The sequence below is a fragment of the Schistosoma haematobium genome, chromosome 3 (genome assembly GCF_000699445.3).
Source record: "Schistosoma haematobium chromosome 3, whole genome shotgun sequence".
NCBI classification, from domain to species: Eukaryota; Metazoa; Platyhelminthes; class Trematoda; order Strigeidida; family Schistosomatidae; genus Schistosoma; species Schistosoma haematobium.
This window is the reverse complement of record NC_067198.1, coordinates 30587032-30602059: the sequence shown is the minus strand read 5'-3', so window position 1 is coordinate 30602059 and position 15028 is coordinate 30587032. Positions and strand designations below refer to the sequence as shown.

General features: G+C 29.8%; 1 protein-coding gene across 1 annotated transcript; it reads right to left on the bottom strand.

Annotated features, from left to right (window-relative positions):
• Window positions 1-12657: 12657 nt before the first annotated feature.
• MS3_00010636 (uncharacterized protein) lies at window positions 12658-14791 on the bottom strand. The gene has a single exon (XM_012941958.2). It carries the CDS (start codon window positions 14609-14611, stop codon window positions 12830-12832), a length of 1782 nt encoding a protein of 593 aa, XP_012797412.2. The 5' UTR covers window positions 14612-14791; the 3' UTR covers window positions 12658-12829.
• Window positions 14792-15028: the final 237 nt, after the last annotated feature.

Sequence of the window (15028 nt, the reverse complement as noted above, 5' to 3'; positions counted from 1 at the left end):
TGAATCACTTGAAGTTCATGGTAGAATCGTGTGTATTACTGATATTTATTTGTAATTAAAACTGACGATTTCTGATGAAATAATCAAATAACTGATTGTGTTGCAGTGTATGCTACTTAAATCTGTCACGTAAGTAGTATGTAACACTAATCAGAAGTGGGATGACTGGTAGTAGAAGGTTGAGAAAATCGAAATGATGAGTAAAGGAATTTAATAACAACAGGAATGAAGGAACGATGAAATTTGTGAGGGAAAAATGATGTGTGATGTGCAAATGAAGTATTTAATGTATAGTTTTTATATTCTATAAAAAATTATGTAATTTTGTACCTAACAATAAATTGTTTGTTCCATCTGAATTCTCATTCAATGCTGTACAACTCCATAAAATCACAATGAATAAAACTCTAATATGATGGAGAATTGTGTATTCGGAAAAATCAGACGTATGTGATATATCTCACCCATAATTTCGTTACATTGTTTCAAAATAATCCAAATTAGCTTCTACTTCGGGCAAAAAAACCAAAATCAGTCCTTTAAGTCATTTATTATATTTAAATAAGTGATGAAAAATAAACAGTTAAAACAACGGGAATTTACGAAATCTGAATTATCTAATAAACTGAATGATAGTTTGTAAAAGTTTTATTGTTTACTCCTCAACCACAAACATTTGGATGCTAAATACTCAAAAAAGCTCCCAACCTTATAGCATAAAACAACAAAGGATAACTGCAATTGGTTGTATTTATGACAGACAGGGAATTCCTTTTCACAAAGTTCGAATAATAATGGAGTACTTGAACATGAACATAATCATTGGTAGATTTCATAAGATTCTAATTTCTTGTGATCAAGAAGTACAATATATCAAGATAACTTACCTAATTCACTTTGGTTTTCACAATGAAGTGATTATTATTGTGATTAAATCATTAAGTTCTATTTCAAGATATCCATAGAAGTATTTGCTACGACAGAGCAAAGAATACTTTTTCTTCATCATTCTAAACTAATGTAGAAGAATAGTGATTGCAAATTACGTTACATATTGTCCTACCTATTTATATTTCATAATTATTTTTCTAAGGAAAATTTTTATATTTCTCGATTCTCGTAAATATGGCTATGAAATGAATATTATTCTCAGTAGCATAAATCAAATCAGATGACTTATTTTCTGATCATTTAATGTTAAACATCATAAAGCACAAGTGGTACTTAAGATGACTAAAAGCGATAAAATGCAAGTATTTAATAAACCTGAATCAGATAAATTAATTTCTTGGCATATAATTCATCACTTACAACTTTTCTACATTAATTAAAATCATCTTAAATAAATAATTAGACCTATTCATTAGAGAATAGAAAACTAAAATTAGAAAATAATTGTATAGTGTATTTATAAATAATCAAGATGGTTTGTGTTTGTTTGTTGCTTATATTCAAGACTATAATTAAGCTGTTTAATTAATGACTTGATGCTGGCTCTAGCTATAGGTTTATTAGATTTTAGAGTAGGGGGCAGTATTAGGTTTAGGAAGTGTGCTTATAAATTGTTGACTGGGTGAATATAGTTCTCAACGTTGGTGTGCACATTAGACTAGAATCCAGTATGTGTTGACACACATATGCCTTCTGAACATTATTGCTAGGCATTAATAAAAAATAATCATATCTTTATGATGTAAGTTTAAATCATCATTGGTTTTGGTGCATGCACAAAGAAAAATTATTATTGAATAAATTTATTATCGTATGCTGCACAAAATGCAAGTTAATGGTTTCTTAATATATATGTGCAAAGCATTTTGTTATACTCTACACACATGCTATGTGGACACGTTTATTTGATTACAAACACGGTAGTAAAGGAGATATCTTTTTAAATATTGGAGTAGTATACTGAAACGAAGATTTAAGAAATGGCATCAGTTAGAACTAGTTTGTAGATCAGTATTATATATATTCTTATTATATAGTTGATAGGTACCCATGTTTAAAAATGTCGTCTGTCATAAGATTCCGTTTAACCTATTAATTATCATTATACTACTGAATAGTTCATTTTTTATTGATAATCGACTTTTACAGCTCATCCTATTCAGACATTTTTGGCTCGACTCTGTATGATTGTCATTTTTAACTTTATGATGCCACACAGTTCATTGAGCTTGTATATAAAACAACCTATGTCACAACTTTAATAATAATAGAGTTGGCCACTGACATTGTAGACTCAAGACAGGGTTTAAAAAAGAGCTTGCGAAAAGTAGGTTAAGATAAGCTTGGATTGATTGGCTCAATGTCAGCGGTTCTGGTCAAGTGTATAATTGTTTAAGTTTCGGACACTAGACTATAAGAGAAATGGTAGACGTGGAACAGACAAATTAGAATTGGCATTCTGATTGGTGACTTTAGCGCATCAAGAAATAACACACTGATTGTAAATTAATGTATTATGATTATGAATCAGGTAAAAGTCATTTTTTGCCTAGGATCGTAATACCATATTTTTTAAAAACGATACGCTTAAAATAAAACCCAAAAACGTTTATAAACTTGTTGGTACATAGTACAAACTGTATACAAATTATTATTAATGAAAAACTATACATACATGGAAACATTGAAAAGCTTTACACTTGAACAATTTCTAAATGTTTATACATTTATTGTTTATTCTGAACTATATATATATATATATATATATATATATATATATATGCTATTTCCATTCAGTGTATGTAAACATCCTTATAAAAAATCACTATGTATAACATAGTTGTTATGAGGTAAGAAAAACATTAAGCTTAAAAACTAAATATTAATTTCATTGGCTGATAAATGGTAGATGGAATTTATTGTCGATTATGTTTTAAAAAACGTTTAATTATGTTTACTTTTGTGCTAAAAATATTTTTTAAATCAGTATGTGATTTTTGTTGGAAATAACAGTTTCTTCACAAATCAATTATCGATTTCATTGAGTACGTTTGAGTAACAACCAGCTTCCAGCTGAAGAGGAAATTAGGAAAAGATGATGAAAATGGATAGGACATACATTACGCAAATCATCAAACTGCATCACTCGTCAAGCCCTAACTTGGAATCCTGAAGGGAAGCGGAAAAGAGGAAGGCCAAAGAACACATTACGTCGAGAAATAGAAGCAGATATGAAAAAGATGAATAACAACTGGAAGGAACTGGAAAGGATTGCCCAGGACAGGGTTGGATGGAGAATGCTGGTGGTTGGCCTATGCTCCTTCACGAGGAGTAACAGGCGTAAGTAAGTAAATAAGTACGTTTGAGTAGTAAACCAACAGTCAGTCAAATCATCATAAATCAAGTGATCATTCGCACGTTCATATACAGTTACATTAAGGTAGAATATATATATTTGGAATGTTTAAAAAATAGATCCTTCCAGATTTATGTTAATTGCTAAATAAGTAAATAATCAAAAATAATTGATGATAATATGCAATTTTATGGAAATACAAATGTTCGACTGCTTTCAATTAGACCTAAATAACATTGATTTATTCACGTAATAATATCAAATAGAGATGCGAAATTCAACATTTGCGTAAATAAGAGAATAACATCATTTTACTCAAGAAAATACTTTGTGATGGTAACCAGTAACAAACAACAAGACAAAACTCTTCTTCAAATTGAAACCTCGTGAAACAAATAGTCAGATATTCGAAATGATGGAGAAGATTTGTATGTCAGGTGGATGATTTATATGGAGTTTTGTTCTCTGAGCTGGATGGCTTGGTCATGGAGCTTTCATTGTTCTTCTGAACAATATCATCAGTGCAAACCTCATGTAGGAGTGAAGTATCTCTGCATATGAATCATAGCTTGTTCTGCTGACCTCGATCTTGATTGGTAAGTGTTGACATTTAACCTGTCGTCACCTACCTCTTTATTTTGATAAAACGTATCATGACAATGAAGAACAATGAAAGCACCACAATCAAACTATCCAACTTAGAGTACAAAAACCCTTAAATAACTATGGGAAGATTCAAGTAAACAATAACAAGCGAACGTAGTTTTAATACTAAAAATTATTAAATGAATACTACGAAACATTTTAAGATAATAAAAAATGAGTATATTTCCAACTCTGCTTAATTAAACAGATGAAACAATCCAAATGAATGTAACATATGAAAATTGAATTTTGTCTGAAAATTTATTATTACTATTTATATTGGTAACGTGAACAGTACTACCAGACAATTCTAGATGATATTTGATTTTAAACATGAATGATAGAGGCGTAAGATAATTAACTGTGATCTCTTTTTTATTTATCCGCGAAAAGCTTTAATGAAATATAATTGCTAATATCTTTAGATTATTGTCCTGATTGAATATTAAAGAGTGAAACGATGGGCTTATGTTTTGCTGTACGATAAGACATTATAGTCCACAATGTTACAACTCTAAATGTCAGTCTACAAGTTATGATTTGATGCTATCAGCTAGAAGATAAACGGGTTAGAACACATCAGCTCAAAACACCCTAAACATTTTATGTTCTCGTTTATTTTTTATATCCTTATATAAATGGTCAATTAGAAGGCATTTATATAAAAATACAATCCTAGAGCACACTTTTATCTATCAAATCCTTGCCATTTTTATAACCCTCAAATCTTATATTCAAAATACCAGAATAGTACCAGTTTACAAGAGATGTCATGTAATATTTGAACTTCTGAACTTATTTCGGGGCTTCTAAAAACAAATTCGAATAAAAATTAATCTTGGCCCTCCGTCAAGTTCAAGGACAACCAACGCGCATCAGTTAATCGTATTCCATGGATTGGCCCATGCGCTGGTGGTCTCACTATCATCTCTGTACTCCTTCTTACTAATATATTTCCGTAATAACGTCGTTTGTATTATACGGTCTTTAAAGCAGCCACTGTATCTGAATACGTCGAAGGAGAAATCCACGTTAGGTGCTGACCACGAGATATGACTTCGAAGTTAGCTGACGGTCACAGCATTCCCATATAACTCACATAAACCCCCAATCATTCGACATAAATCACCTACGTTAGTGATCTACCTATCCGTAGGTAATCTCTATATATTTATATTGATAATGATGACTATAAACAAGATTTCCAGAATAATCGCATTACATGACTTATTCAGTAATAGTTTCGATAATTCACACCCATACAAATACTGCTTTTCAAATAGTATTAAACATAGCAATCTGACAATATGCTGATTGAAACAGGGCTGAAAATAATAACATATGTTCGTTCAGAACACTACTTCCGAGATGTTTTTAAACTGATGTGTTGGTAGTAATCAGGGTAAAACATGGCTTCTAAAGTTTTTACTGAATAACGGTATAGATATCCTAAATACATTATAATCTATATTTATGAAATTATACAACTCAACACATTTGTAATCAGCGTTAAAACAGAGGATTGATATCCTAAGCATTCCGCTATGTTTCGTTAATTTCTTCAGTAGAAAACGGAACAGTCAAAAGTTAAAAATGAAGTTTGCAGGTTACAGGTTATTTCAGACAGAAAACAAACTACTGTGTACTAATTTATTTAACTATGCGATTGTAATTAAATACCTTAGAAAGGATAACACATAAGACTCCTTTTGTCATAACTTGTCGTTTGAATGCTTGTTATCTTGGCTGTTTTAATGTTACTTTTCAAATCTGGTCGTCGCTGATTGTTATGTCGAAAACGCTTATCACTTATACTTGGAACGAGGGACCTCTGCAATTCTCACGACGCGAAAGTTAGAACACAAAGACTGGTATAAGTGATGATTTATTAAACCCAAAACACGACGACGACGTTGACAACTCTAGTAGAAAATACACTCATTTATATATTGATTGTACACCTATTTTGATTAATAATTAGGTTGGAATCATATATATGAAAAGTACTTAGAGTTATAACAAATCACATACTGAGCATAGTTCATGTCAATGGAATACAAGAATGTCGTATATCATAAAATAAAACAAATACTACATTGAGTAATCATTACATTGAGTCGAAACGGAAGTAATCTTGAACGAAGCTTATAATGAGTAGATCAATCGAAAATTGACTTTTCTTTCCATCATATCACCTTTCTTGAAAAAAGTCATTTGTAGTTTATGTAACCTACATTATATTCTAGAAATAAATAGATTTACTCTGGAAGTGATGTGACGTAAGTTTCAAAAAATCATTTTATCAATCTGACTTTTATTAAATTAAATCTATAATCGACTATACGTCAACTTTATAAATATTTGAGTAGAATAATAATTTGTTACTAATCCTATTTCTTCTCTCTGAATAATACGAAGAGAAAACTGTCTAATTGATAAAGTAGGGACTTATCGTTCCCTTAAAGTTGAATATTTTATTCATTATCTTCAACCTTTCAGTAAATGTTAACTAACTTTTCATAATTAACGAAAAGAATCAAGGGATATTGTCCTAGAGAAGTAGTCAACTTTGCAGTTAGAAAGTGTGGTAGACCGAATTCTAAAATTTGGTTTAATAAATTTTATTATAACAAATGTAATACAGTCTTTTTTTCTTGTTTTGTCCAACCAATTAATTCCCCGTTAATTTTGTCGGAGATATCCAAACTACTCTAGATTATATATTTATTCTCATATTCATACAGAAAAGTAAATATGAAAATACAATTCACCATTCTCCTGAATCTATGGTATTATTATTCGTTTATTCTTCTTTTAATCTTATTTTTGATATAAGAAACTGACGTTTAACAGAACTTCCAATTCAGTCATCCATTCATAATGTTGACACTTCTACCATAAATTGTTAACCTTAAATAAAACGTAATTTCTTCAAAATAAACTGTATTTTACCTGGATTATAGTTTTACTGTTTGAACTAGTGACTTGTAATATCAAATTCGTTTATTATCAATTTTGTCTACCGATAACTTGGTTATTAAATTGTTGAATAATGTAAAAATATCGATGACATCATGAGCCAATCTAATTTAAACAATTATTTAAAATCTAAAAGCAGTGAGTAGCTGTTTTTGTTTTAGCATGGAGTTCCTTATCGGTGTGCACAGACAAACCTATATGCAGGAGTCAAATCCAGGACAATTGATCTAGCGTGCGAACACCTAACTTCTGCACCATTGAGTCACTATCCAACGGTGTTAATGATTAACTTTAATCGACCTACGATACTATGCGACGTTTGTCATTACAGATTTGTAATGTAGCTATTTTGATTTGTAGTCTGTATTATCAGTTCATGAAATATTTGTTCAAGTATGTAGGTTCTTTGCAATTCGTTTTTGGTGAGAGTTGAATAATTATTAGTTAACAATTAAAGGACGTTTAATCAAACAATGGCAGTTCACTCAATAAATAGTTTTATCCATAGTATTTAAAGAGATTTATGCTTCTTTAAGGTGTTAAATTCAGTGTGGTCAACTTGGAAAACTTCTGAACAGATTCAGTAAGTTAACAAAGTTTTCATAGCTTAAACATCAAACATTTTAAATAACCTGAGTTAAAAATAATAATCTATTTGAAGTCAGTTAAAGTAGTATAAAGTGGTATAAACCACTTTATAATAAACAAAAGAATAAAATATGGTCTAATTGACGAATATTCTATCCTGCGAATGGTTGTGAGTATCGATGAAAATTCCAAAACTATGTCAAAACTAACATTTAGTAGATCGTGATGTTCTGTGATTTTCAATGTGATAACTGGCTGTATGTTAACAACTAATGGGAACCAAAAAGCACTAAATAGGTGTAACATTGTAGCATGAGACCTCTCAGCAACAGAAATATCGTGGATACATAATCCCAAAGAGTCCCAAGATGAGACCAAACAGCTATTCAGTACTTCCCGGTTCTTAATGGTTGTCTAGATGTTATAAGTACGTAGTGTAAAACGTGAAATACTTTTTTACAGCTTCGTAGGAAGTTTCAGTTGTTCTGACTGGAAACTCATTTTTTTCCGTGAAAGACTGAAAATGGAAAGTTGAAGATATATTTTGAATGAAATATCAAATGTTCACATAATAACAAACTACAAATTTTTCCAATGGAAAACATAATGAACATAGACTTATTTAAAAGTTTAGGCGTTCGTGAGCTAGACCGAAGGCTCTGGGTTCGAATCCCGCGGGCGGGATGGTGGATAAGCAATTCTGAAGAGTCCTAGAACAGAACGAAATGGCCATCCAGTGCTTCCAGGTTTTCAATGTTGGTCTAACATCAATCAGTTCATGATCTCAATCAAAATCTTAAACTGTTTGAAAGTTAAGCATTTGTCTTGTTTTTTTTAATAATTTTATAATAATATTTTCCTTATTTTTAAAATGTTTGTATACAAGTAACATTTTTAAACGTTTCCATTTAACAGTAATAGTTTTATCGTTTGTTAGTAATATTTTTCACATTTAAAATGTTTATCCCATTCATTTGATAAATACTATGCTGAAGAGATGTACATTTTAAAAGAATTAAAATGTAGAATTAATGGAACTGAATGGGTTGTTAATCAAAATTTTAATAAATATGGATTTCAGTACTATAAAATCCATAAAACGTTTACATTAACTCTAGGGAAAATTTCTATTCCTATTTACATAATATGTAAACTAATCAACTAATCATTACAGTATTTATGGAGTTATGTTAAATTTTCATAAAAAACAATTTCCTATGAGGTAAAATGGATACAAAGTTATACATCATGACTAGGATAATTTTCGACTTGTAAGAACACATAATGTAATATTGTGGAGTGTGCTACAGATGTTGACAGATCATAATCTCGTTGAAAATTCAAAATGGAAGTGGGATCTTACTGGACTGAAATATGCGATACATGTATACATGTACAGAGTAGAACGATACTACAACTTAACATATTGAGTAACAATAATCTCATACATTTATACATATGTAAAATTCAGTCAGTAAATCGTTTACTGTCTAGACTAGGGGAACGCATTTAGATAGTAGAGGGAGACTGTTTGGATTGTTATACATTAACACTGACTGAAATGAGTTTGGTGAATTAGATGTGATTCCTTCACCGTCACTGGTCTCGACTTCAAATTATGCATAAAACCAATTTAAAAGATCATAGCATCTAAGTCATCACCGCGTAATAACTGCGAATTAACTGAAGTTGAGAATGTGGTGGACCTGTGTTGTGTGCTACTGATGTCGACAGATATAAGTAGTATTCACCATCGATCGAGAGTGAAATACGTGGCAGCAGAAGGTTAAGAAGATCGAAGAAAATAAAACGAGAACACAGAATGATTGCTGTGGAAATGAAGGAATAGTGAAGTTTGAGACAATTGAGTGACATTTGTAATAGGGAAAGCCAAGTTTGAGACAACTGATTGACATTTTGCAAATTAAACATTTACTGTATGGTTTTCAGATATTACTAAGATGTTTTGTAATTTTGTGTTCTAATGCATTCACTTATGCCTATTTGTGTTCTCGTTCACCACGACATATGCTTACTCATGAAGCAAACACGACACATACTTGAGGGAAACTAAACCAATTTTAGTGTCTGAAAATAACTAGTGATTAAGTTCAGAAATGATTTGAAAATGTCGTAACGGTAATTCAAAGCATATAGGTTTAGTCAAATCAGTCATGAAACATTAACTCACCAGACGTGTTAGCCGACAACCACAATTTATTAATATTAGAATGAATTTATTCACAAAGCTTACCAGATTCCAATAAGTATTTCGAGCTCAATAAGAGAATCGTTTAACTGATGTCAGTTTGTGATTCAAGTTATCATTAAACGCTGTCGAATTCGTGATATTTCACAAACGAATTTTCAATAGACAACAAATCATTAGCATAACTGAAACTATAGTGAACGAGGACAGATACGGGGACAACCAAATGTATTTTAACATAACATTATAGAATAACTTGATAAAATCTGAGAACCATACAATAAATACTTTATTTTCAAATTATCCATCAATTGTTCCAGACTTTGCTGTTCTTTCGTTTCTATGCTAATCACTCTCTGTACTCGTTCTTTTCTATTTTCTCAACCTTCTGTCGCCATACATTCAACTCGCGATTAATCATACATACTACTTATATTTATCAGTAGCACACCACCAAACCATTGACAGAAACACTAGTGACTTTTCATTGAAATTAATTTATGTATATAAATGTACTTATGGTAGGAAAGGAAATATGCTAGCAAAATAACGGTCATCGAATCCATAATAGTTAGTTCCAACATAATGAATTATCAGATGCTATACATATAATATGAAATCACTTTGACTCCTTTTGTATCTACGTAGTCAAAGTTTATTTACAATGGAGTTTTTTGACAGATTCAAGGCCTAAATCTTTCAGTTTATTGAGTAGGTATTCTATTAGTATATTTCTATGCATTTATAATAATAAATTATTATTCATTCAGTTAGTAAATGAATAATCAAGAAGTTACTCGTTCATGATTAGGAAAACAAGGTGCAAATACATAAATCATTTTAATATCACTTAAACTGATGGAAACAAACCTGATATTGAATATCATTATGAAGAATTTATAGGTATAATTACGAAGATTTGACTTGATAATTTCGAATAAATTGAGCATTGGGTAGATTGTTATAAATAAATGACATATTTGTAATATCCCAATCTGTAAAAAATTAGCTTTTCTTACGTTTCGTACCTTGATGAAAGCTACTTCGTCAGAGAATAAATAATGAAGAAATGGCTTACACTAAGTCACGAAACTTCAGAAAATCTAATTTTTCTACTCATTGACATATTACAAATATTTTTATTTATTTATTATGAAGAATCAAAACAAAAAAAGGAAAAGCAAGATTATCCGATAACACACAGCATGCACCAATCCAATCAAAATTGACGGAGAACATTTGAAAGATGTAAAATCCTTTACATATTTGGGCAGTATCATTGATGAACGCGGTCGATCCGATGCAGACGTGAAGGCACGAATCGACAAAGTAAGAGCAGCATATTTACAACTGAAGAACATCTGGAACTCAAAACAACTGTCAACCAACACCAAGGTCAGGATTTTCAATACAAATGTCAAGACAGTTCTACTGTATGGGGCAGAAACCTGGAGAACTACGAAAGTCACCATCCAGAAGATACTTACTTACTTACTTACGCCTGTTACTCCTCATGGAGCATAGGCCGCAGACCAGCATTCTCCAACCCACTCTGTCCTGACCCTTCTTTTCTAGTTCCATCCAATTCTTGTTCGTTCTTCTCATATCTGTCTCCATTTCTCGACGTAATGTGTTCTTTGGTCTTCCTCTCCTTCTTTGGCCTTGAGGATTCCATGTGAGAGCTTGTCTTGTGACGCAGTTGAGTGCTTTCCTCAATGTGTGTCCCATTCACTTCCAGCGCTTCTTTCCAATTTCTTCCTCCGCTGAGATCTGGTTTGTTTTCTCCTACAGTAGGTTGCTGATGATAGTGTCTGTCCAATGGATCTGCGTAGACAACTGTTAACAAACACTTGTATTTTCTGGATAAAGAAATCAGCATGGCCATCAGACAGATCAAGAGTGGCAAAGTAGCAGGGCCAGACAACATTCCAGCAGAGACACTAAAAGCAGACGTAGCGGTAACTGCAAGGATACTCCACATTCTCTTCAATAAGATTTGGGATGAGGAACAAGTACCAACAGACTGTAAAGAAGGACTTCTGATCAAAATACCGAAGAAAGGCGATCTCAGCAACTGTGATTACTACAGGGGCATCACTCTTCTCTCAATACCCGGAGAAGTCTTCTACAGGGTATTGTTAAACAGGATGTATATATTGAGACCTACTGCTGCTGAGGCTGCTGCTACACTGGTCGTATTCTCCTGCATTTGTTGTTGGGTTTGGGATAGAAGGGCCAGATCATCTGCGAAGTCTAGATCGTCCAACTGCATCCTAGATGTCCACTGTATCCCATATTTCCCTTCAGATTTTGACGTCTTCATGATCCAGTCGATCACCAGGAGAAAGAGAAAGGGTGAGAGTAAGCAACCTTGCCTGACACCGATCTTTATTTCGAAAGACTTTGTCAACTGTCCTCCATGCACAATTTTGCAGTGTAATCCATCATATGAATTCTGTATGATAGTGACTATCTCCTGAGGCACGCCGTAGTGTCAAAGAAATTTCCATGGTGTTGTTCTGTACACGCTATCAAATGCTTCTTCGTTGTCAATGAAGTTGATGTAGAGTGATGAATTCCATTCAATTGATTGTTCCACAGTCATCCGTAGAGTTGCGATTTGGTCTGTACACGATCTATCCTTACGGAATCCTGCCTGTTGGCCACGAAGTTACGTCGAGAAATGGAGACAGATATGAGAAGAACGAACAAGAATTGGATGGAACTAGAAAAAAAGGGACAGGACAGAGTGGGTTGGAGAATGCTGGTCTGCGGCCTATGCTCCATGAGGAGTAACAGGCGTAAGTAAGTAAGTAAGTAATTATGAAGATTGTTTCTAGTTCGTTATTTAGATTTGGAATATTAATTACTATTCTGATAAATTTGATCTTGATAATATACATATTTACAATTTTATAAATTTCAAAAATTTTAGATCTGTATGATTGTTTATTAAATAAGTGAAAATTCATTATTCAAATATACATCAAGATTTTTATGTTTGTACATAATAAAAACTAAACTATACAATGAAAGAAAAACTTGCTTCTATTTCATCATCCATTCATATCCATATATATCCATATATACATAGAATGATACTACATTGGTTGTGTTAAAGTATATAATTCATTTTTTAAATGTATCCCTTCCATATAACCAATAGCATGTTTTAATGGATCAGGTAATTGAATTAATTTTTTATAAAATTCATTATTTATCATAAAATGATTATTATTATCATTATTAAATATATTTGAATTCATAATTAATTTATTAAAATATTTTATATCTATTTGATTTCTTATTTTATATCTACATTGTACAAATAAACTAAATGGTTGTTTATTAATAAGTTGTAAAAATTTATTATGATAATAATTAAAATATGATAAATAATATTGATTATTAATAATGTAATCTTTATCATTATATTGATTATTATGTTTATTATTAGTATGATAATCATTATATTGATTTATTAAATTATTATCGATTATATCATATAGATTTTCAGGTAATTTACATAATCCAGAATATATAAAATTAAAAAATAATACAATAAATGATTGTAATATAATTGGAAGATATTGTGTTGTATTTTGATTAGAAATATTCCATTTTACTAATTCATATATAAGTAGTGGATAAAGCTGATTTTTATATATTTGATTTGTATTATTATTATTATTATTAAGAATGATTGATTCTTTTATATTAAATATGAATAATTTGTTAGTATAAATAAGAAAAAATAATTTGGTAGGAATCATACCAGAATTTAATAATTGTCTTAATAGACCAGCATTATCAATAAATTGAGAATTATTTATAATATTTATTATTTGTAAACTATGATTTAATTGTATTGCAATTTGTTCAAATATATAAGATAAAGTATTTAATTGAATACCACCATTATAGGTATATTGATAAAAATGATTTATATTATGAATATTAGCTCCATGATCAAGAAGACATGAAAGTATTATGGAATAGATTCCATTTGTAGAAGAAGAAGAAGAAGATAGATGCGATGGAATATTTCTTAGAAAAAGATCAATAACTGATGGATATATTTCAATCATTATTGTTTCATGTTTATTCAACTCATAATTATTATTTGATAATTTAATCTTTTTTTGTATTGAATTAATATTTATATCAGTATTTAATAAACATAAAAATAAATCCCATTGATTATCATTCATTAATTGACCAAATAAATATTGTTTATGTATATTTGATATTTTATTATAATTTACTACATTTTTTAATGAATATTTAGAATCAATTGATTGTGAATCATTATTAAAAATCAGTATATTATTATTATTATTGACATTTATTGATTTTTCATTGATTTTTATATTTATACATGATTTTTTATGTTTGATATTGATTTTATTTTTCCATTGACGATATTTTATATGTTTTCGATGAATAATACGTCCTGATTTATATAATGAATCGATTGATTTTAAACTATTATCGTTAGATATATAATAAGAATTTGATTCAATTATATTCTCTTTTGAGTAAGTATTACATTGTTTATTATTATTATTATCGATTTTATTCAATTGAATAAGTATTGATTTATTGTTTATTTCTTTATCCAATGAATAATTGGATTTTTGTATTATTAATTTATGATAACATTGTAATGTATTAAATGTTTTTTCAATTTTATATTTTGTTGTATTATATAAAAATAATAGAAATGATTTATATTTATTATCATTATTAGATTTTATATTGATAGTATGAAATGAATTAGTTTCCCATTGAAATGAATAACTATTAGATAATAAACCAAGTTTATCATATCGTTCCGTGAATGATGTTTTATTCATATTGGATAATCCAGTTAATAAAAACATTTTAATTACATGTATGTATATATGTATATATTCAATCAATAATTATTGATAATAAAGTCGTAATATAAGTAGTAGTAACAACAATAACAACAACAGGATTAGTAGTATATTATACTTGATTAAATATAATCAAAATATGAAAGATAATTGAAATTATTTATATTTTAAAGTTTGTATTATGAAAATTATTAACTAATTTTATTATTTATAAATTAGAATGAATTTTTCAATGTGTTTGTTTATCTAATTTAACATAATATAAAGAAATATTTGTAAAGAATAAACAATTTTAAATAATTTAAATAGTATGAATTTGATTGGTTTAGAATATATTAACCAATTGGCATTAAGAGAATTAATTTGTTAAAATTGAATTATGGATGCTCACTATTGAGGAGTCCAACAGTAAGATGAACT